Consider the following 23,992-nt stretch of genomic DNA (forward strand, 5'->3'; position numbering starts at 1 on the left):
AGAACAAGCATTTTCCATAATTATTCCTATTCCACATGCATGGCTAAATTATCACACATATATACATTGACTGAATTTAAACGACTATGTACACTAAAACAAGGTCTATATAAAGTCTGCATGATGACAATTCGGTTGAGAAACTGTACTAGAACTTAACCCCTATTTCAGGTCAAAGGGAGTATCACACCCTACCTTGCCCTTTATATGGCACAGGTGCGCCGGCACTGAATACCTCACCACATCCAGTCAACCCATTTAACTAGGATCCTACTCTAGGAGAGTCTACAACACCACAACCATATATGCTAAAATCATAATCAGAGTTCGTAAACGAATCATATAAAATCAAATAAAGATAATATCCACCTAGTGCTTCTATGTGATCTTTGATACCATATATATAATTATTCAAAATCACATATATAGTATTCCATACATATATACATTCATCCCATTATAAAACAAATATTTACACAAAATATCATCCAACAGTAGTTTTACCCTCCAACCTGTATCAACAAAAAATTGATTTCCACCACTATCCACATATATATATATATATATATATGCAAAAGGATAATCAACCACATCAGTCCACAATATTGCTATCCACCGTATGTACAATCATCACATTCGCAGTCATGCCCATGGCTGAATTCATCAAAATCCAGAATACAAGCCAACTGATCCATAACTATGTCATCGTGCTCTGAAGCTGACTGCTCTCATCATCTATGGAACAAAGAAATGGAGGGTGAGCACATGGTGATGCTCAATGAGGGGTGGGATAGAAACAAACACACGCATCCATATGCAATGCATGCTCCACATAATAGAATGATGCTCACGAATTTATTTATTTAACTATTTAGATTTCCTAGTCCATTACTAAGCCTCATCTCCTATGGGTATAAGTGCTACTGACACAGGTGGCATTCCCTACCCTGTACGTTGGGCCTCAGGAAGACAAGCTATGCCGCAGGAATGAGCCATCTAGTCCCGGTCAGAGCCTCAGTCCCCCGACTAACCCTAAAAGGTAACCCCATATCAATAACCACTGGCATATAGTACGTCGCATCCTGTCTCACACACACATCACATCTATCACATCCACCACTGGTACAGTATGTCGTACCACTCACAATGCACTACTGATCAGGAAATCACTTTTATTGGGATTAGTCCGTACCTAACCCCCTACGAAGAAGGGGTGTAACACTTGGGGTTATGATATCTAGCCCAAAATTCTACATAGTGCACAACAAATCATCCAAACCATAACACATGGGCACCTGCACATGACCCATCTCACTTACCTTTCCTTCCACATTTCCACCACCATCATATCCATCATACCACAAATATGCAAGTAGATGCAAATGATGAAAATGAATGAAAATGCACAAATACAACAAGTAATGCATGCTCAACATTAATAAACACACCAAAAGAATGGAGGTTGAGAAGGGCACCCACTCACAATGAAAATCAAGGCCACAATCTCTCCTGGTGCTGAGAAATCTCTCTCATGGCTATCTAGGATTCCTAAAAATCAACAATTATACACATGTATTAAAATCAGGTAAATTTTTATCTATCCCTAACAGTGCTACCTAATATCTCCCTAATAAGATCATCTATAACCTCCCTTATATGCTCCACAATTCCTCTTCAAGTCCAATTTAACAAATTTCATTTTAAATCTTTAGGGTCTTACATGGGATTCAGTGAAAATTTCAGATTTCCCCCAATTTGACCCAATTTCTCATATGAATTTATGAACCTAGAGTGGATATCGGTATTTTAATTTCAAAATTGATGACAACTTCTCAATTCCATGAGCATGCATGAAATTCATACTCAATATCTCTTGCATTTGTCTCTATGCCCTCAAATTAGTGAAATTGAGATGGGATTTCTTTCCAATTTCAAATTAATTCTCTGTTCCAGAGCTTCAAGTAAGGAACCCATTCTCCCAGTTCCAAATCGGCCTTCAATAATGAAGATCCCATCTCAGATTTCATTTGACATATATATAATTCCATCTACAACATTAAAATAAAACCAATTTTCAGGATAAACCCTCAATTTGAGGTTGCATGTTTGAAATCCATCATTAATCTTACCATGCATGTAATCTACCATCAATTCCCACCTTGCAAGTGAATCTTGGACCTCAAATAGTAAAAAGAAATGAATTTTCACCTTGCATGTGGAGAATTAGGCTTCAATTAACTTGCATGTAAATTGCAGACCTTAGAACGGTAAAATTGAATGGATTTTCTCTTCATCCACATGGGGTTTTTCCTAATTGAGGAGAGTCAGTGAGAATCCTCACTCTCTGTAGGAATCGGTCATGGTGTACATATCAATTGCCTAAATTATTACATTCCTTTCCAGTTTAGTCCACCAATTTCAAAGAAATTAAACTCTATGTAGTTGAGTTGTTACTGAAATTTCCAAATTTCCTCTCTTTTCACAAATTCCAGTCCAAATCAGTTTAAACCCCCTTTTATTTCTAAAATCCCACTTATTAGAAGTTAATATAGGTAAGATTTCTTACCTTTTTGCTGAATCCTCTAGCAATCTCCCAAGCAAATCGATCTCTACGCAATTTCTCTCTTCCCTTCTCTTCTTCTCCTTTTTTCTTCTTCATCTTCATTCTCCTTTCTTCCTCTTACTAAAGGGTGAATAGAATGTGAGAAATAAAGGTTAGAGAGGAGGTGATGAACTTTATATAGTCCCTCCTTTTATAATATTAAAATATACATTTAATATCTATTTTTTCACCCTTTTTACCGAACCGGCAATTGCCACTTCAAACCGACAGTTGCCGCTTGCTCTTTGTTGGCTAAGTCTTGTTCACCCAGAATTGATCCGGCTAGCAAGTTGAACTTCCAGATAAATCTGGCAGTTTTTGGTTGCACTCTGCCATCAAAAGACCTATCAAATTCTACAAAATAGAACTTAACTAGTAGTTGCCGGTTGACCTTTGCTTCCTGGCCTATTCAGACAGTATATATGAAAATGATCATATTATTCTTGTTCGAACTCGGATTGAGATGATTGAAGTTTTATTGGATTCACAACTCAATGCTCTATAATTTTGTAGAAGAAATCATCTTCAGATATTGTTATATAAAATTACTAAAATTCCCATGAACATAAACCTTGCTGGAATCACAGCAATTATACTGACATATTGTAAGCAACATGTATCCAAACTTGTCCGGGTCTTATTATTTAGTCATTTTGGCATCACCTAGGGTCATTCTATTATCCAACCTTATCAAGGTTATTAATTTACCTCATGGCCCACTTTCCTTGTTGATCCCTCCAACACCATTGGCAATAGGGACAAGTACATGTTGGGTCATTCTTCCCTTCTGTCATTCCACTACTGCCAACCAAGCTAGTGTTGGCCTCTCCAATTTGTTACTCTTGCCTATTCACAGCCATTGTAAAGAGGTGAGATTTGGGGTGTTACAGTTTCCCCCCTCCTTACAAAATTTTTGTTCTCAAAATTTGCAAGGGTAACCTGATAAACCAAACAGTTCTGGGTACTTCTCCTTCACTTCATCTTCCCTCTCCCAAGAAGATTCTTACTCGGAATGATTCTTCCACTTGATCTTCACATATGGAATGGTTCGACTCCGGAGTTGGTATTTCTTTCTATCATAGATTCCTTCGGGCTGGTCTTCATAGCTTAAATCATCATCCAACTCCAAAGGCTCCATAGCAGGCAATACATGTGAAGGATCTGGAATATACTTCTTCAACATAGAGACATGGAAGACATTATGAAATATGTCCAGTTCTGGAGGTTATAGGCCGTCTTGCCAACCCAATTCAAGATCTCAAAGGGTCCTATATACCTTGGACTTAGTTTACCTCTTTTTCCAAATCTCTTGATGCCTTTGATAGGTGAAATCTTTAGAAATACTTTTTCACCCACCACAAACTCTATAGGCTTCCTTTTGTTGTCTATATAACTCTTTTGCCTGGATTGAACTATCTTGATTTTTTCTCGGATCATATCTACCTTTTCACAGGTAGCTTATACCAACTCAAGTCCCAAAATTCTTCTTTCTCCCACTTCATCCCAATACAAGGGAGTTCTACATTTCTTTCCATACAGAGCTTCAAATGGTGCCATACCAATAGTTGATTGATAGCTGTTGTTATATGCAAATTCAACTAATGGTAGATGCTCATCCCAACTATAGCTCATATCAATAGCCCAGGCCCTTAATATATCTTCCAAGGTCTAAATTGTTCTTTCTATCTGTCCATCTGTCTCGGGATGAATGGCAATGCTAAATTTTAATTTGGTTCCCATTGCCTTTCGTATGCTTTCCCAAAATTTAGAACTGAAATGGGAATCATGGTCAGAAACAATACTGACTGGCACACCATGATATCTTATAATATTATCAATGTACAATTGTGCTAACTTCTCCATGGAGTAAGATATCTTTATCAGTATGAAGTGGGCTACGTTAGTGAGTCTATCAACAACTACCCAAACTGTGTCATTTCCTTTCCCAGTTCTAGTTAATCCTATCACAAAGTCCATTGTGACATGCTCCCATTTCCACTCAGGTACTGGAAAAGGTTGCAGTAAACCATGTGGCCTCTGTCTCAATGCCTTCACTAGCTGACAATTCATGCACTTTTCCACATGCTCATCTACATCAGTCTTCATACCATGCCACCAGTAGGTTTTCTTCAAATCTCTATACATTTTAGTACTCCCAGGATGTACAGAGTAACGTGTGCTATGGGCTTCACTCAGAATCAACTCTATCATCTTCTCTTCCCTTGGAACACACAATCTATCTTTGAACCACAAAGTTCCATCTTTCACTGTGAACCTCAAATCCTTCTGTCTTCCATCATTAATAACATTCGTGGTTTTTCTCAACACATCATCTTTAGGTTGGGCTTCCTTGATCTGCTCAAAAAAGGATGGTTTAATAGTAAGAGTGGCAAGTGTTATATCTTCAGGTGTCTCCACTTCCACAAATACCTCTAAACCCAACTCTCTTGCCTCTTCAATCAACATAGGGTTAGCAGTAAGTGCTGCTAATGTAGTAACCTTATGTTTCCTACTGAGAGCATCTACTACTACATTAGCTTTCCTTGGATGGTAATGAATGGTGCAGTCATAGTCTTTCAGTAATTCTAGCCATCTTTTTTGCCTCATATTCGGTTCTTTCTGAGTAAAGAGATAATTTAGGCTTTTATAGTCACTATATATTTCATATTTCTCTCCATACAAATAGTGACGCCAAATTTTTAAAGCAAAGATGACTGCTGCCAACTCCAGGTCATGACTAGGATAATTCTTCTCATAATCTCTCGATTGTCTTGAAGCATAAGCAGTTACCCTTCCACTTTGCATCAATACACATCCCAAATCTTGTTTGGATGCATCACTGTATACTACCAAACCTGATGTACCATCTGGAATAACAAGGACTAGAGCTGTTACCAATCGGTTCTTTAATTCTTGAAAAATGTCTTCACACTTTTTAGTCCATTCAAACTTAACTCCTTTTGTAGTCAACCGGGTCATAGGAGCAGAAATCCGAGCAAAATTCTCAATAAATCTTCTATAATAACCTGCCAAACCCATAAAACTCTGAATCTCACTAACATTCTTTGGAGACTCCCAATCTAATATTTCTTTCACCTTTCCAGGATCAACTTCAATACCTCTAACTGATACAGCATGTCCTAAGAAATTCACTTGTGATAGCCAGAATTCACATTTACTAAACTTAGCATACAACTGTTTCTCTCTTAACCTCTGTAAGACTGACCTCAAATGAATTGCATGATCCTCTCTACTCTTGGAATAGATTAAAATATCATCAATAAATACAATCACATATTGATCCAATATATCATAAAATACTCTATTCATCAGCCCCATAAAAGCGGCTAGTGCATTGGTCAGTCCAAATGGCATCACTTTAAATTCATAGTGGCCATACCTTGTCCTGAAGGTTGTCTTCTGGATATCACTCTCCTTGATCTTCAACTGGTGATACCCTGACCTCAAATCAATTTTGGGGAATGTACTAGCTCCTTTCAACTGAACAAACAAATCATCTATGTGGGAAAGCGGATACCGATTCTTAATCGTCAACTTGTTTAACTCCCGGTAGTCAATCCACATCCATAAACTCCCATCTTTCTTCTCTACAAACAAGACTGGAGCTCCCCAAAGTGACACACTGGGTCTAATAAAACCCTTTCTTAAACAAATCTTGCAACTATTCCTTTAACTCCTTTAATTCAGTAGGAATAATTCTGTAAGGTGCCCTTGACACTGGTGCTGCCCCAGGTATTAAATCAATACAAAATCCAGTTTCCCTATCTGGGGGTACACTACTCAGATCCTCTAGAAATACATCTAGAAAGTCTTTGACAACTTCCAATTCTTCTAATGTAGCAGTCTTCTTGGTAGTGTCTCGGACACTTGCCAAATATACTTCACATCCTTCATTTAGTAATTTTTGTACTTGAATAGCAGAAATCAATATCTTCCTATTCTCCTTTCTATGTCCCTGATGTATAAACTCATCTCCATTCCTTGGTCTGAATAATACCTTCTTCTCAGCACAGAGCACACAATTTTGATATGTTGATAGCCAATCCATTCCTAGTATAACATCAAAGTCCTTTATATCTATGCAAATCAATTGGGCTATCATATCTTACCCACATACCTGAATACTTCAGGGTTCATACACATCTTCCAAGTCAACAATAAATCCTGTAGGTGTACTAATCATCAACCGATAAGCTAACTTTTTAGATTTAACACCCAGCTTTGGAGTAAAGTGAGAAGACATAAATGAATGAGATGCACCAAAATCAAAAAATACATGTGCCGGTGTATTAGAGATTAGCACTGTACCTGTTACTACTTCAGGTGCAACCTTGGCTTCCTCGGCTGTTAGTGTAAAAACTTTTCCCGACGCCTGTGACTTCTTAGTAGGTGTAGAAGAGGAAGAAGCCACACTCTGCCCACTTGGTTTCCTTTAAGAACAGAATCTTACAAAATGTCCCGGCTACTGGCACACATAACACCTCATATCAAGAGGTTGGACTGTAGAAATTGCTGGTTGGGACTGTGATGACTATGTTTGAGTAGGAGCTCTATTAGCCTCTCTCTGTCTAGGTACAGGGGTAGAAGAAGAAGCTCCCCTACCAAACCTTCCAAACTGTCTCCCTATGTTACCTGTCCAAGCCCTCCTTGCTGCCTAAATTTGGTAGCCATCCCTCTGCTTGTCCTCAATAGACTTTGCAAACTGAACCACATCAGCATAACCCTGGAGCTGATGTGCTACTAGCATAGCTCCAATGCCAGACCTTGACCCTTCTCAAACTTCTTTACCTTTGCATTGTCATTCTTCATATGTTCTGAGGTAAAATAGTACAAAGCCTCAAATTGTTGCTGGTAGTCTAACACTGACTTGGGTCCTTGGGTCAAAGCCATAAATTCTGATTCCTTCCTATTCCTCACATTGATAGGGAAATAGTTCTTATAGAACACTTCCACAAACTGATCCCAGGTGGGCTATGGATGCATGGCTAATGGTATGGGTCTGGTAGCCTTCCACCAGGCATAGGCTTCATTCTGCAGTTGATAGGTAGCACACATGATCTTCTGTTCATCACTGTAGTTCAACACCACCAATGCCCTCTGAACTCCCTCTACCTATTTTGAAGGTGCCAATGGGTTAGAACTCACGCCACTGAAGTATGGAGGTCTATACTTGTGGAATTTCTCTATCAACTTGCTTGTGTCTGGCCATACTTGTACTGTTGGTGGGTTCCCAAAAACATGTTGCCCAATCTGTACCCCTATAACTGGTACTATCTGATAATAGCCCATACCAAACCGAATTGAAGGCTTATTGGTTCGGTTTCAATTTGGAGTATTGTAACCCCAAAACCAAACCGAACCACAGCGGAGACCGGATGAAGCGAAAACAAAATTGAAACCATCTCAAAACCCAGACCAAAACCGAAATCGAAACCGAAACCAAACTGGTAAGAAACCAAAGCACTCCAAAATTCATTAAAAAAAAAAAACAAATTTTGCATAGTTTTGTATACATTTGCAAGGAAAGTCGAATCCAAACTAGACCAAAAACCAAAACCAACCCAATTACAAACTGATTTGAAAAATCAAAAGACAAACCGAAACCAAATCGCACCGAAACCGAAACCAAAACCAGAATTTCCTTATTGGTTCGGTTTCGGTTTCAGCCTTCCCACACCGAAACCGACTCAACCCGGACACCCTTACCCATGCCCATGACCCCTTTAAGTGATGAGTAGGAGAGAGAAAATCTTCCAAAAAAAATCTCCAAAAAATGGCAGCCAAGAGGTTCGAACTTGAGACCTTCTAGTGTGCAAAGGATTTTGCACACCACAACTCACCAACTACGCTAGGTAGTTGTTATTACCAAAAAAGAATCTTCAACCACTCAAGAGGGTGGTCCATCGATCCTTATTGGAATTTGAAATATTCCTTGTACACTTGGGACAACTGCAAACGGACTGGTTCTGCATCACGGTTCAATTCTGATCCATTATTCTTTTTTTAGCAAAAAAAAAAAATTCAATTGTACGGGTGACCAAATGGATGTGTACTTTTAATGCAACACGTCCATCTTGGTAAGAATTTCATCTTCTTTGCAACCATGAAAAGAAACAAGATCTCTTTACGTGTAAAATTGGAGATACAGGGCCCAATAATCCTTAAGGCCTTAAAAATATAAACCTGCAAAAAGAAAGTAAAACCCAAGGTAGTTCCATTCTAAATATGTAAAATGCATGCTTTACTACTTAAGATTTCACACTTAAATGTCCTCATCAGTGTTTCTACGAATAGAGATTCTAGGCATAAATGTTGTTGTGAATGAAAAAACGACATGATTTATGGTCGGATATTTTATATAACAAGGTTATCATGATAGTTATGTTGTCCACGAACCTTAGAGGTCTTTAGCATTGTAGACTAACAATATATATTTTATCATATATATGGTTGATGCCTAGACCTGATTAGCTATACATCACTACACTGAGTCCACTGCGCTTTCCTCTCAACGAAAGTGACAATAAGGAATTCACTTACCGTGTAGGGAGGATATTTTGAGAGAATCTTGAATTTGATTTGAGGAAATTCCAAGCTTGGCGATTTGATTATAAATTGTTTGCAAAGTATTTATACAATTATTATTAGTAATTATTATATTTTATAAAAAAAAAATTATTGTATTATGTTATTATCCAATCAATGGTCAAGATATTATGTTCCAACTATACAGTGGACTAGGAGGGAGAGCAAGCGGCTTGTGGCATTTTCAGCGGGCGCCTTTTTCGGAAAATGGATAAAAAATCAGTGGCATTGGCCCAAAGGCTGAACCATTTATTTTGTGCAATTGATGTCAGTTTTTTTACCGTTAAAAATGATTCTGCCACTACTCTCCACTTCCGACTAACCGAAAATTCTTACACCATATTGATAAGGCAAAGTTTCGTTTTCATTCGATGTGCCTTAAAAGACAAAGTTTAGTGATAGTTTCGATTTGAGCTTTTTCCATTAGGATAATGACAGTAATTTAATTCTATATCCTAAGGTCCATTACAAGATATTGTGAAGTAGAGGGATCTACACGTAATGGTCTATCATTATAGAATCCAAACAAGGGATGCAAAGGGAAGAAATCCCCTCAAGAGGGGATAAAAAGGTTACACATCAGCTCATCTCCCTGTGCTGCTAATTAGTTTTTGAGATTCCTAACGTCAAAAAACTTAAATTTAACTCCTTTTAATTAGTCCTCTGACATCATGGTCTTGTTATGGGGCCCATATGAGTTCTGTTGCGATTTCTCTTTTCCTGTCTTTTGTACTCACATTTGCACCGCAGAATTAGCCATTATCCTCCATTGGATAGTCACAATTTCTCAATTCCTTTCTTTTGTTCTCACGCGTCTTCAAATTTTCTGATGGGACCCACCCCCAAAAAAATTACAATTAATAAGAAAAAATGTTCAGCAGAGTCAACAGAAGAGCAGCACACCTTACAAGTTTAGAGAGAGCTGATTCAGATGGAAACTCCCCCTCCACCCACCCCCTTCAGTTTCTAGTGTACATGATGTCTTCAAACTTGACAAGTCACAAGTATTGATGTTCCAATCTGAAAAAATTGGGTTCGGATTCATATGATATAAAAAACATTTCACCTTTGCATTTCATTATTCGCTGCCTTGTTTTATTGGTTGGGGGATGCGACTTTTAGAACTAACAAATTCTGCGACCAGAGATTGTGAAATAAAAGAAAAATATATTGAACAGAATTGTTTTGTTCATATAGCAAAGAACGTCAATACAACAGGTAGATAAACCAATGCTATCTTGTTTTTCTATAATGAAAACTGAAGAGTAAGAACATAAATAATGGTTCACCATCACCAGTCGCCAAGTTCTAAAAATCCCACCTCTTCTTCACCCGGAACATGAGGGCTGATGATCTAATGTCATCTTGAGGGACTTGGAGCATGAACTGAACTTTCATCTTCATTGGGGCCAATGTTACTTTCCCTTCTTCATCTCCAACCTGAAACAAGAAAATTCAGAAGCCAAGCCAACAATTCTCTATTTCGACCGTTCAGTTCACGTATATACCACCATTGTCAAAAGAAAAAAAAAACTATGTTTAACTCCTTGATGCAGATCTGACTAACTTGCACTTTGGTACGGTTCCCATGGCATATCAGATGGGACCAAAATTGTAGCGGTGAGTAGGCCTTCTTTTTCCCTACTTATGTGACAATTTTTAGTTCAATCTGACAGTGTCAAGTGTCAAAATAAATCATAAGAAAATTGGTGGGGAAAAAAAAAAACACAAATTGTAACACCCCAAATCTCACCTCTTTACATTGGCTGTGAACAGGCAAGAGTAACAAATTGGAGAGGCCAACACTAGCTTGGTTGGAAGCAGTGAAATGCCAGGAAGGGAAGAATGACCCAACATGTACTTGTGCCTACTGCCAACGGTGTTGGAGGGATAAGCAAGAAAAGTGGGCCAAGAGGAAAATTAATAACCATGATAAGGTTGGATAATAGAATGACCCTAGGTGATGCGAAAATGACTAAATAATAAGACCCGAACAAGTTTGGATACATGTTTACAACATGTCATTACAACTGCTGTGATTTCGAAAAGGTTTATGTTCATGGGCATTTTAGTCATTTTATATAATAAAATCTGAAGATTTCTTCTACAAAATGATAGAGCATTGAGTTGTGAATCCAACACAACTTGAATCATCTCAATCCGAGTTCGGATGAGAAAGATATGATCATTTTCATACAGACTGTCTGAACAAGCCAAGAAGCAGAGGTCAACCGGCAACTATCGGTTCAGTTTTGTTTTGCAGAATTTGACAGGTCATTTGATGGCAGAGTGCAACCGGCAACTGCCGGATTTATCCAAAAATTCAACCGGCTAGCTGGATCAATTCCGGATGAATAAGACTTAGGCGACAAAGAGCAAGCAGCAATTGCCGGTTCAGTAAAAAGGGTGAAAAAAATAGATATAAAATGTATATTTTAATATTATAAAAGGAGGGGCTATATAAAGGCCATCACCTCCTCTCTAACCTTTATTTCTCACATTCTATTCACCCTTTGGTAAGAGGAAGAAAGGAGAACAAAGAAGAAGAAGAGAGGAGAAGAAAAGAAGGGAAGAGAGAGAAATTGCGGTAGAGATTGCTAGAGGATTCAGCAAAGAGGTAAGAAATCTTACCTAGATTAACTTCTAATAAGAGGGATTTTAGAAATAAAAGGGGGTTTAAACTGATTTGGACTGGAATTTGTGAAAAGAGAGGAAATCTGGAAATTTCAGTAACTCAACTACATAGAGTTTAATTTCTCTGAAATTGGTGGATTAAATTGGAAAGGAATGTAATAATTTAGTCAATTGATGTGTCCACCATGACCAATTCCTACAGAGAGTGAGGATTATCATTGACTCTACTTAATTAGGAAAAATTCCATGTGGATGAGGAGAAAATCCATTCAATTTTACTGTTTTAAGGTCTGAAATTCACATGCAAGTTCATTGAATCTTAATTCTCCACATGGAAGGTGAAAATTCATTTTTATTTCACTGTTTTGAGGTCCAAGATTAACCTGCAAGGTGGGAATTGATGGTAGATCACATGCATGGTAAGATTAATGATGGATTTCAAACATGCAACCCCAAATTGAGGGTTTATCATGAAAATTGATTTTATTTTACTATTGTAGATGGAATTATATATATATGAAATGAAATCTGAGATGGGATGTTCATTATTGAAGGCCAATTTGGAACTAGGAGACTGGGTTCCTTACTTGAAGCTCTGGAACAGAGAATTAATTTGAAATTGGAAAGAAATCTCATCTCAATTTCACTAATTTGATGGTATAGAGACAAATGCAAAAGATATTGAGAATAAATTCCATGCATGCTTATGGAATTTAGAATTTATCATCAATTTTGAAATTAAAATACCGATATCCACTCTAGGTTCATAAATTCATATGAGAAATTGGGTCAAATTAGGGAAAATCTGAAATTTCTACTGAATCCCATGTAAGACCCTAAGGATTTAAAATGAAATTTGTTAAATTGGACTTGAAGAGGAATTGTGGAGCATAAAAGGGAGGTTATAGATGATCTTATTAGGAAGATATTAGGTAGCACTATTAGGGTTAGATAAAAATTTACATGATTTTAATACATGTGTATAATTGTTGATTTTTAGGAAACCCAAATAGCCGTGAAAGAGTTCCTCGGCACCAGGAGAGATTGTGGGGCCTGATATTCACTGTGAGTGGGTGCCCTTCTCAACCCCCATTCTTTTGGTGTGTTTATTAATGTTGAGCATGCATTACTTCTTGTATTTGTGCATTTGCATTGCATTACTTGTTATATTTGTGCATTTGCATTCATTTTCATCATCTGCATCAACTTTCATATATGTGGTATGATGAATATGATGGTGGTGAAAATGTGAAAGGAAAGGTAAGTGAGATGGGTCACATGCAGGTGCCCATGCGTGCATCGGATGATTTGTTGTGCACCATGTAGAATTTTGGGCTAGGTATCATAACCCCAAGTGCTACACCCCTTGCCCGTAAGGAGTTAGGTACGGACTAATCCCAATAAAAGTGTCTGCCTGATCAGCAGTGCACTGTGAGTGGTACGACGTATTGTACCAGTGGTGGATGTGATAGATATGATGTGTGTGTGAGAGAATACGACATACTGTATGCCCGTGGTTATTGATATAGAGTTACCTTTTAGGGGTTAGCCGGGGGACCGAGGCTCTGACCGTGACTGGCTGGCTCTTGCCTGCCGTGTAGCTTGTATTCCTGAGGCCCAATGTACAGGGTAGGGAATGCCACCTACGTCGGTAGCACTTATACCCATAGGAGACGAGACTTAGTAATGGACTAGGAAATCTGAATAGTTAAATAAATGGATTCATGAGCATCATTCTATTGTGTGGAGCATGCATTGCATATGGATGCGTGCGTTTGTTTCTATCCCACCCCTCACTAAGCATCACCATGTGCTCACCCCTCCATTTCATTGTTCCATAGATGAGGAGAGCAGTCAACTGCATATTGATAATTCAGAGCATGATGACATGGTTATGGATCAGTTGGCCTGTATTCCGGATTTTGATGATTTCAGCCATGGGCATGACTGCGAATGTGATGATTGTGCATATGGTGGACAGAAATATTGATTTGTGTATATATGTGGATAGTGGTGAAAAAATCAGTTTTTGTTGATACAGGTTGGAGGGAAAAACAACTGTTAGATTTTGTGTAAATATTTGTTTTAGAATGAGATTAATGTATATATATATATATATGGATTACTGTATATGTTGTGATTCATTGTATATATGGTATCAAATATCGCATATAAGCACTGAGTGGATATTATCTATATTTGATTTTATATGATCCGTTTGCGAACTCTGATTATGATTTTAGCATATACGGTTGTGGTGTTGTGGACTCTCCTGGTGTAGAATCCTGGTTAAACGGGCTGACTGGGTGCGGTGAGGCATCCAGTGCCCGCGCACCTGTGCCATATAAAGGGCAAGGTAGGGTGAGACAAAATGGGTGGTATCAGAACAAACTCTAGGACTAAGTCTGACAACCCACAAGATCTTAGGATCATCCAGTGCAATAGGAAGTAAAGAAATAAAAACTTCAAGATAAAAGCTTAATTGTTGTGAATGGTTCTATGTGTGATAGAAACAAGATTAGGATGTGAATGTTTTCTTGTAACTAGAGAATTTTATATATGCCCAATGCTACATTACTCATCCTTGTTGGAAATATTTGTCTTGAGCATTGGGAATTGATGCGTTATGCTTTTAAGAAAAATTCCCAATATGCCACCAAAACGGGCTCAACCTCAACAAGGATCAGAACACCGAAAAAAGGGTTAGCCTACTACTAGAGCTCACCCTTTGGTGCTGTGAGTGAAGGGAAAGTGAGTTGGTATCAGAAACACAAGAATCAGTTCTTGCGCCTACTCCTGTAGCAGCATCAGTGTCACCTCCTGTACCTTCAGTACTTACAGCTCAGGACGTGACCACTCTGGTAACTAATATGGTCCAAAGTATACAAGAAGGACTGCAACAAGCACTGCAACAAAATATACAGCAACAACAACAGCTACAGTAGCAACAGAATAGGGTTATCGAAGAAATGGCCACAGTAATGCGTGCTAGGGGAATACCCATTCCACCCACACCAGTGGCACCACGTCATGCAAATCCTACAACTTTGGTACCCCAAGTTAACCCAGGAATCCCAGCTACACCACAGACTATAGGTGGGCAAGCAGCTCAAACAGTACCAATTATGGGGGTACAGATTGGGCAACAAGTTTTTGGGAACCCTCCAATAGTACAAGTATGGCCAAACGCAAGCAAGTTGATGGAGAAATTCCACAAGTATAGACCTCTATACTTCAGTGGTGTGAGTTCTGACCCATTGGCACCTTCAAAATGGGTAGAAGGAGTTGAGAGGGCATTGGCGGTGTTGAACTGCAGTGATGAACAGAAGATCATGTGTGCTACCTATCAACTGCAGAATGAAGCCAATGCCTGGTGGAAGGCTACCAAACCCATACTGTTAGGCACGCATCCACAGCCCACCTGGGATCAGTTTGTGGAAGTGTTCTATAAGAACTATTTCCCTATCAGTGTGAGGGATAGGAAGGAATCATAATTCATGGTTTTGATCCAAGGACCCAAGTCAGTGTAGAGTACCAGCAACAATTTGAGGCTTTGTACTATGTTGCCCCAGAACATATGAAGAATGACAGTGCAAAGGCAAAGAAGTTTGAGAAGGGTCTGTGGTCTGGCATTGGAGCTATGCTAGTAGCACATCAGCTCCAGAATTATGCTAATGTGGTTCAGTTGCAAAGTCTATTGAGGACAAGCATAGGGAAGGCTACCAGATTCAGGCAACAAAAAGGCCTAGGACAAGTAATGCAAGGAGACAGTTTGGAAGGTTTGGAAGGGGAGGTTCTTCTTCTGCCCTAGTATCCAGACAGAGAGAGACCAGTGGAGCTTTTACCCAGACACAGTCAGCACAGTCTCAACCAACAATTTCTGCAGTCCAGCATATCACTATGAGGCGTTATGTGTGCCAACAACAGGGACATTATGCAAAATTCTGTCCTCAGAGGAAACCAAGTGGGCAAAGTGTGGTTTCTTCTTCTTCTGCACATCTACCAAGAAGTCACAGGCATCTGGGAAAGTTTTCGCACTGACAGCCGAGGAAGCCGAGGCTACACCTGGAGTAGTGATAGGTATAGTGCTTGCCTCTAATATACCAGCACATGTATTGTTTGATTCTGGTGCATCTCATTCATCAGTGTCTTCTAACTTTGCTCCAAAGCTGGGTGTGGAATCTAAAAAGTTAGCTTATCGATTGATGATTAGTACACCTACAGGATTTTTTTCTGACTTAAAAGATGTGTATGAACCCTGTAGTATTCAGGAATGTGGGCGAGATATGATAGCCCATTTGATTTGCATAGATATGAAGGACTTTGATGTCATACTAGGAATGGATTGGCTGTCAACATATCGAGCTTGTGTGCTCTGTGCTGAGAAGAAGATATTATTCAGACCAAGGAATGGAGATGAGTTTATATATCAGGGACACAGAAAGGAAAATAGGAAGATATTGAATTCTGCTATTCTAGTACAAAAATTACTAAATGAAGGATGTGAAGCATATTTAGCATGTGTCCAAGACACTACCAAGAAGACTGCTACATTGGAAGAACTGGAAGTAGTCAGAATTTTCAGATGTATTTCCAGATGATCTTAGTAGTGTACCCCCCAGATAGGGAAACTGAATTTTGTATTGATTTAATACCTAGGGCAGCACCAATGTCAAGGGCAACTTACAGAATGGTTCCTGCTGAATTAAAGGAGTTAAAGGAACAGTTGCGAGATTTGTTGAAGAAGGGTTTTATTACTCCCAGTGTGTCACCTTGGGGAGCTCCAGTCTTGTTTGTAAAGAAGAAAGACAGGAGTTTACGGATGTGGATTGAGTACTGGGAGTTGAACAAGTTGACAATTAAGAATCGGTATCCGCTTCCCTGTATAGATGATTTGTTTGATCAATTGCAAGGAGCTAGTACATTCTCCAAAATTGATTTGAGGTCAGGGTATCACCAATTGAAGATCAAGGAGAGTGATATCCAGAAGACGGCCTTCAGGACAAGGTATGGCCACTATGAATTTGTGGTGATGCCATTTGGACTGACCAATACACCAGCTGCTTTTATGGGACTGATGAATAGAGTATTTCATGATATGCTGGATCAATATGTGATTGTCTTTATTGATGATATTTTAATCTATTCCAAGAGTAGAGAGGATCATACAATTCATTTGAGGTCAGTCTTACAGAGGTTAAGAGAGAAATAGTTGTATGCTACGTCTAGTAAATGTGAATTCTGGCTATCACAAGTGAATTTCTTAGAACATGCCGTATCAGCTAGAGGTATTGAAGTTGATCCTGGAAAGGTGAAAGCAATATTAGATTGGGAGTCTCCAAAGAATATTAGTGAGATTCGGAGTTTTCTGGGTTTGGCAGGTTATTATAGAAGATTTATTGAGAATTTTGCTTGGATTTCTGCTCCTATGACCCGATTGACTAGAAAAGGAGTTAAGTTTGAATGGACTAAAAAGTGTGAAGACAATTTTCAGGAATTGAAGAACCGACTGGTAACAGCTCCAGTCCTTGTTATTCCAAATGGTACATCAAGTTTGGTAGTATACAATGATGCATCCAAACAAGGTTTGGGATGTGTATTGATGCAGAATGGTAGGGCAATTGCTTATGCTTCAAGACAATTGAGAGATTATGAGAAGAATTATCCTACTCATGACCTGGAGTTGGCAGCAGTCATCTTTGCTTTAAAAATTTGGCGTCACTATTTGTATAGAGAGAAATGTGAAATATATAGTGACCATAAAAGCCTAAAGTATCTCTTTACTCAGAAAGAACCGAATATGAGGCAAAAAAGATGGCTAGAATTACTGAAAGACTATGACTGCACCATTCATTACCATCCAAGGAAAGCTAATGTAGTAGCAGATGCTCTCAGTAGGAAACATAAGGTTACTACATTAGCAGCACTTACTGCTAACCCTATGTTGATTGAAGAGGCAAGAGAGTTGGGTTTAGAGGTAATTGTGGAAGTGGAGACACTTGAAGATATAACACTTGCCACTCTTACTATTAAACCATCCTTGTTTGAGCAAATCAAGGAAGCCCAACCTAAAGATGATGTGTTGAGAAAAACCATGAATGCTATTAGTGATGGAAGACAGAAGGATTTGAGGTTCACAGTGAAAGATGGAACTTTGTGGTTCAATGATAGATTGTGTGTTCCAATGGAAGAGAAGCTGATAGAGTTGATTCTGAGTGAAGCCCATAGCACACCTTACTCTGTACATCCTGGCAATACTAATATGTATAAAGATTTGAAGAAAACTTACTGGTGGCATGGTATGAAGATTGATGTAGCTGAGCATGTGGCAAAGTACATGAATTGTCAGTTGGTGAAGGCATTGAGACAGAGGCCACATGGGTTACTGCAACCTCTTCCAATACCTGAGTAGAAATGGGAGCATGTCACTATGGACTTTGTGACAAGACTACCCGGAACTAGGAATAGGAAAGGAAATGACACGGTATGGATAGTTGTTGATAGACTCACTAAAGTAGCCCATTTCATACCAATAAAGATATCTTACTCCATAGAGAAGTTAGCACAATTGTACATTGATAATATTGTAAGATATCATGGTGTGCCAGTCAGTATTGTTTCTGACCATGATTCCCGTTTCACTTCTAAATTTTGGGAAAGCATACAAAAGGCAATGGGAACCAAATTAAAATTTAGCACCGCCTTTCATCCCTATAAAGATGGACAAACAGAAAGAACAATTCAGACCTTAGAAGATATGTTAAGGGCCTGTGCTATTGATATGAGCTATAGTTGGGAAGAGCATCCACCATTAGTTGAATTTGCATATAACAGCTATCAATCAACTATTGGTATGGCACCATTTGATGCTCTGTATGGAAAGAAATGTAGAACTCCCTTGTATTGGGATGAAGTGGGAGAAAGAAGAATTTTGGGACCTGAGTTGGTACAAGCTACCTGTGAGAAGGTAGATATGATCAAAGAAAGAATCAAGATAGCTCAATCCAAGCAGAAGAGTTATACAGACAACAGAAGGAAGCCTATAGAGTTTGTGGTGGGTGAAAAAGTATTTCTGAAGATTTCACCTATCAAAGGCAACAAGAGATCTGGAAAAAGAGGTAAACTAAGTCCAAAGTATATAGGAGAGCCTTTGAGATCTTGAATCAGGTTGGCAAGACGGCCTATAGACTGGCATTACCTCCAGAACTGGACAGATTTCATAATATCTTCCATGTCTCTATGTTGAAGAAATATATTCCAGATCCTTCACATGTATTACTTGCTATGGAGCCTTTGGAGTTCGATGATGATTTAAGCTATGAAGAACAGCCTGAGGGAATCTATGATAGGAAGGAATACCAACTCCGGAGTCGAACCATTTCATATGTGAAGATCAAGTGGAAGAATCATTCCGAGCAAGAGGCTTCTTGGGAGAGGGAAAATGAAGTGAAGGAGAAGTACCCAGAACTGTTTGGCTTAACAGGTAACCCTTGCAAATTTCGAGGACGAAATTTTTGAAAGAAGGGGGGAAACTGTAACACCCCAAATCTCACCTCTTTACATTGGCTGTGAACAGGCAAAAGTAACAAATTGGAGAGGTCAACACTTGGTTGGAAGCAGTGAAATGCTAGGAAGGGAAGAATGACCCAACATGTACTTGTGCCTATAGCCAACGGTGTTGGATGGATCAGCAAGCAAAGTGGGCCAAGTGGTAAATTAATAACCTTGTTAAGGTTGGATAATAGAATGACCCTCGGTGATGCCAAAATGACTAAATAATAAGACCCGAACAAGTTTGGATACATGTTGTTTACAACATGTCATTAAAACTACTGTGATTTCAGAAAGGTTCATGTTCATGGACATTTTAGTCATTTTATATGACAATATCTGAAGATGATTTCTTCTACAAAATGATAAAGCATTAAGTTGTGAATCCAACGCAACTTGAATCATCTCAATCCGAGTTCGGACGAGAAAGATATGATCATTTTTGGATAGATTGTCTGAACAGGCCAAGAAGCAGAGGTCAACCGACAACTACCGGTTCAGTTCTGTTTTGGAGAATTTGACAGGTCTTTTGATGGCATTGTGCAACCGACAACTATCGGATTTATCCAAAAATTCAACCGGCTAGCCGGATCAATTTCGGATGAATAAGACTTAGCCGACAGAGAGCAAGCGGCAACTGCCGGTTCAGTACAAAGGGTGAAATAAATAGATATAAAATGTATATTTTAATATTATAAAAGGAGGGGCTATATAAAGGCCATCACCTCCTCTCCAACCTTTATTTCTCACATTCTATTCACCCTTTAGTAAGAGGAAGAAAGGAGAACGAAGAAGAAGCAGAAGAAGATGAGAGAAGAAGAGATGGGAAGAGAGAGAAATTACGGTAGAGATCGATTTGCTTTGGAGATTGCTAGAGGATTCAGCAAAATAGGTAAGAAATCCCACCTAGATTAACTTCTAATAAGAGGGATTTTTAGAAATAAAAGGGGGTTTTAACTGATTTGGACTAGAATTTGTGAAAAGAGAGGAAATCTAGAAATTTTAGTAACTCAACTACAGAGAGTTTAATTTCTCTAAAATTGGTGGATTAAATTGGAAAGGAATGTAATAATTTAGTCAATTGATGTGTACACCATGACCGACTCCTACAGAGAGTGAGGATTCTCACTGACTCTCCTCAATCAGGAAAAATCCCACGTGGATGAAGAGAAAATCCATCCAATTTTACTGTTCTAAGATCTGAAATTTACATGCAAGTTAATTGAAGCCTAATTCTCCACATGCAAGGTGAAAATTCATTTTTATTTCACTGTTTGAGGTCCAAGATTCACCTGCAATGTAGGAATTGATGGTAGATCACATGCATGGTAAGATTAATGATGGATTTCAAACATGCAACCCCAAATTGAGGGTTTATCATGAAAATTGATTTTATTTTACTATTGTAGATGGAATTATATATATATGAAATGAAATCTGAGATGGGATCTTCATTATTGAAGGCCGATTAGAAACTGGAAGACTGGGTTCTTTACTTGAAGCTCTGGAACAGAGAATTAATTTGAAATTGGAAAGAAATCCCATCTCAATTTCACTAATTTGAGGGTATAAAGACAAATGCAAGAGATATTGAGTATGAATTCCATGCATGCTTATGTAATTGAGAATTTATAATCAATTTTGAAATTAAAATACCGATATCCACTCTGGGTTCATAAATTCATATGAGAAATTGGGTCAAATTGGGGGAAATCTGAAATTTCTATTGAATCCCATGTAAGACCCTACGGATTTAAAATGAAATTTGTTAAATTGGACTTGAAGAGGAATTGTGGAGCATATAAGGGAGGTTATAGATGAACTTATCAGAGAGATATTAGGAAGCATTGTTAGGGGTAGATAAAAATTTACCCAATTTTAATACATGTGTATAATTGTTGATTTTTAGGAATCCCAAATAGCCGTGAGAGATTCCTCGGCACCAGGAGAGATTGTGGGCCCTGATATTCACTGTGAGTAGGTGCCCTTCTCAACCCCCATTCTTTTGGTGTGTTTCTTAATGTTGAGCATGCATTATTTGTTGTATTTGTGCATTTGCATTGCATTACTTGTTGTATTTGTGCATTTGCATTCATGTTCATCATTTGCATCTACTTTTATATTTGTGGTATGATGGATATGATGGTGGTGGAAATGTGGAAGGAAAGGTAAGTGAGATGGGTCACGTGCAGGTGCCCATGTGTGCATATATGGTTCGGATGATTTGTTGTGCACCATATAGAATTTTGGGCTATGTATCATAACCCCAAATGCTACACCCCTTGTTCGTAGGGGGTTTGGTACAAACTAATCCCAATAAAAGTGACTGCCTGATCAACATTGCACTGTGAGTGGTACGACGTATTGTACCAATGGTGGATGTGATAGATGTGATGTGTGTGTGAGACAAGATACGACGTACTGTATGTCTGTGGTTATTGATATGGGGTTACCTTTTAGGAGTTAGCCGGGGGACCGAGGCTCTGACCAGGACTGGCGGACTCCTGCTTCCGGCGTAGCTTGTATTCTTGAGGCCCAACGTATAGGGTAGGGAATGCCACCTGCGTCGGTAGCACTTATACCCATAGGAGATGAGACTTAGTAATGGACTAGGAAATCTGAATAGTTAAATGGATTCATGAGCATCATTCTATTGTTTGGAGCATGCATTGCATATGGATGCGTGTGTTTCTATCCCACTCCTCACTGAGCATCACCATGTGCTCACCCCCCCCCCATTTCTTTGTTCCATAGATGAGGAGAGCAGTCAGCTGCATGCTGATAATTCAGAGCATGATGACGTGGTTATAGATCAGTTGGCTTCGTATTCTGGATTTTGATGATTTCCGCCATGGGCATGACTGCGAATGTGATGATTGTGCATATGGTGGACAGCAATATTGAGAACAGATGTATTGGATTATGCTTTTGTGTATATATGTGGATAGTATTGAAAAAATCAGTTTTTGTTCATACATGTTGGAGGGAAAAACAACTGTTGGAAGAAATTTTGTGTAAATATTTGTTTTAGAATGGGATTAATGTATATATATATATATGGATTACTTTATATGTTGTTGTGATTCATTGTATATATGGTATCAAGTATCACATAGAAGCACTGGGTGGATATATCTATATTTGATTTTATATGATCCGTTTGCGAACTCTGATTATGATTTTAACATATATGGTTGTGGTGTTGTGGACTCTCCTGGAGTAGGATCCTGGTTAAACAAGCTGACTGGGTGCGGTGAGGTATCCAATGCCGGCGCACCTATGCCATATAAAGGGCAAGGTAGGGTGTGACACAAATCTTCAAAAGATTTCGGGCCATAGAAGGTGTAAGGGAAAACGTGCAACACAACGTGGCCTTACGAATGAAATTCCTCTTGCATTTTTTTTTTCTTGTTTATCGAAAACAACATTTCTTTTGTAAGCCCCTGCTCTCTTTGAAATCCTCTTTTCTACAAGAAGAAGGCTGGCATCTAAAATCAATCAAATATTGGGAAAAAGAAAGTGGCTACAATAAGTCAATCTAGGAATCTTGCTTTGGGCTTTGGGCTTTGGAGAATCCCTTGAGTTTTAACTACTTTCACTATACGAATTTGCAAAGAATTCCCCCACCATTCGACATGAAAATGGCCATAGAAGGTGTAAGGGAAAACGTGCAATACAACATGGCCTTACTATTGAATAAGGGCCGAAATTTGAAACCGAATGATGCAGGTAAGCAAGTTAAGCTAAGCTTAAAACATCAATAGTGTCAATATCTGTCATGGTAACTCAACAGGTGAGGACATTTTTCAAAGTCATCTACGGTCTGGTCATTTACAGCTCAATCGCAATTTTGTCATGTGGAGATTAAAGCTTTGAGATTTTTTTGAAATTCATCTTCAACAATTTCAATTTTAGTAATGGAAATACAAGAGTAAAAAGTCCAATACAAAGTGGGCCATACGATGTCAAAGGGACAACTCGAAACAACAAACTATCCATCCAACAAGAAGTTGTGACTAAAGGAACCCTCGGTGTGGCTCAAAAATGACTTTACATCAATGTAAAGGACATCTTCCATTACTAATATTGAGTAAAGAAAAATTCTAAGTTATAAGAAATTCTTTGAGGGGCAAACTAGACCTTATTGTTCCATAACAAAAACATCTATATATACCACTAGCCAATGAACAACTAACTCTTCTTATTTCCTAGGTACTCTCTGGCAAGCTCTTTCCACTCTTTTGTTCATCCTCTTGCATTTTCTTTTTTGCTTGTTTATCGAAAACAGCCTTTCTTTCGTAAGCCCTCTGCTTTCTTTGAAATCCTCTTTTCTACAAGCAGAAGGCTGGCATCTGAAATCAATCAGATATTGGGAAAAAGAAAATGGCTGCAATAAGTCAATCTAGGAACCTTGCTTTGGGCTTTGGAGAATCCCTTGAGTTTTGACCACCTTTACTATACGAATTTTTAGAGAATTCCCCCACCATCTGACATGAATATGCCCCCTGGGGCGGTATCTTCATATACCTTTTTTACTTTGTACCGTGGAATTACCTCATTCACAAAACTTTCCAAGTGTACTTCCCTAGACTGAATGCA

At 38.6% G+C, this 23,992-nt stretch overlaps 1 protein-coding gene and 2 long non-coding RNA genes across 5 annotated transcripts in view; 1 reads left to right on the forward strand and 2 right to left on the reverse strand.

The window, feature by feature from the left end:
• Positions 1-326: 326 nt before the first annotated feature.
• Positions 327-2,691, reverse strand: LOC122066224. Its single transcript, XR_006136293.1, has 3 exons — positions 2,567-2,691; positions 1,484-1,548; positions 327-735 (listed from the first exon to the last, which is right to left on the reverse strand). It is a non-coding gene; the product is annotated as an uncharacterized LOC122066224 (long non-coding RNA).
• Positions 2,692-10,355: 7,664 nt separating this feature from the next.
• Positions 10,356-23,992, reverse strand: part of LOC122066243 (outer envelope pore protein 37, chloroplastic) — a 55,960-nt gene continuing 42,323 nt past the window's right edge. The window contains exon 6 of one of the 2 annotated variants that reach the window (XM_042630074.1): positions 10,356-10,648. In XM_042630074.1, the coding sequence (XP_042486008.1) occupies positions 10,517-10,648 (132 nt within the window). In that variant the 3' untranslated portion in view covers positions 10,356-10,516. The remainder of the gene's footprint in view (positions 10,649-23,992) is intronic. The other variant, XM_042630075.1, reaches the window with a different exon arrangement.
• LOC122066247 lies at positions 11,720-22,543 on the forward strand. 2 transcript variants are annotated; one of them, XR_006136304.1, is made up of 3 exons: positions 11,720-11,825; positions 12,843-12,907; positions 22,148-22,543. It is a non-coding gene; the product is annotated as an uncharacterized LOC122066247 (long non-coding RNA). The 2 variants fall into 2 exon arrangements; XR_006136303.1 differs by lacking the exon at positions 22,148-22,543 and adding an exon at positions 13,684-13,819.

Source organism: Macadamia integrifolia, unplaced genomic scaffold (genome assembly GCF_013358625.1).
Source record: "Macadamia integrifolia cultivar HAES 741 unplaced genomic scaffold, SCU_Mint_v3 scaffold23, whole genome shotgun sequence".
Taxonomy (NCBI): domain Eukaryota; kingdom Viridiplantae; phylum Streptophyta; class Magnoliopsida; order Proteales; family Proteaceae; genus Macadamia; species Macadamia integrifolia.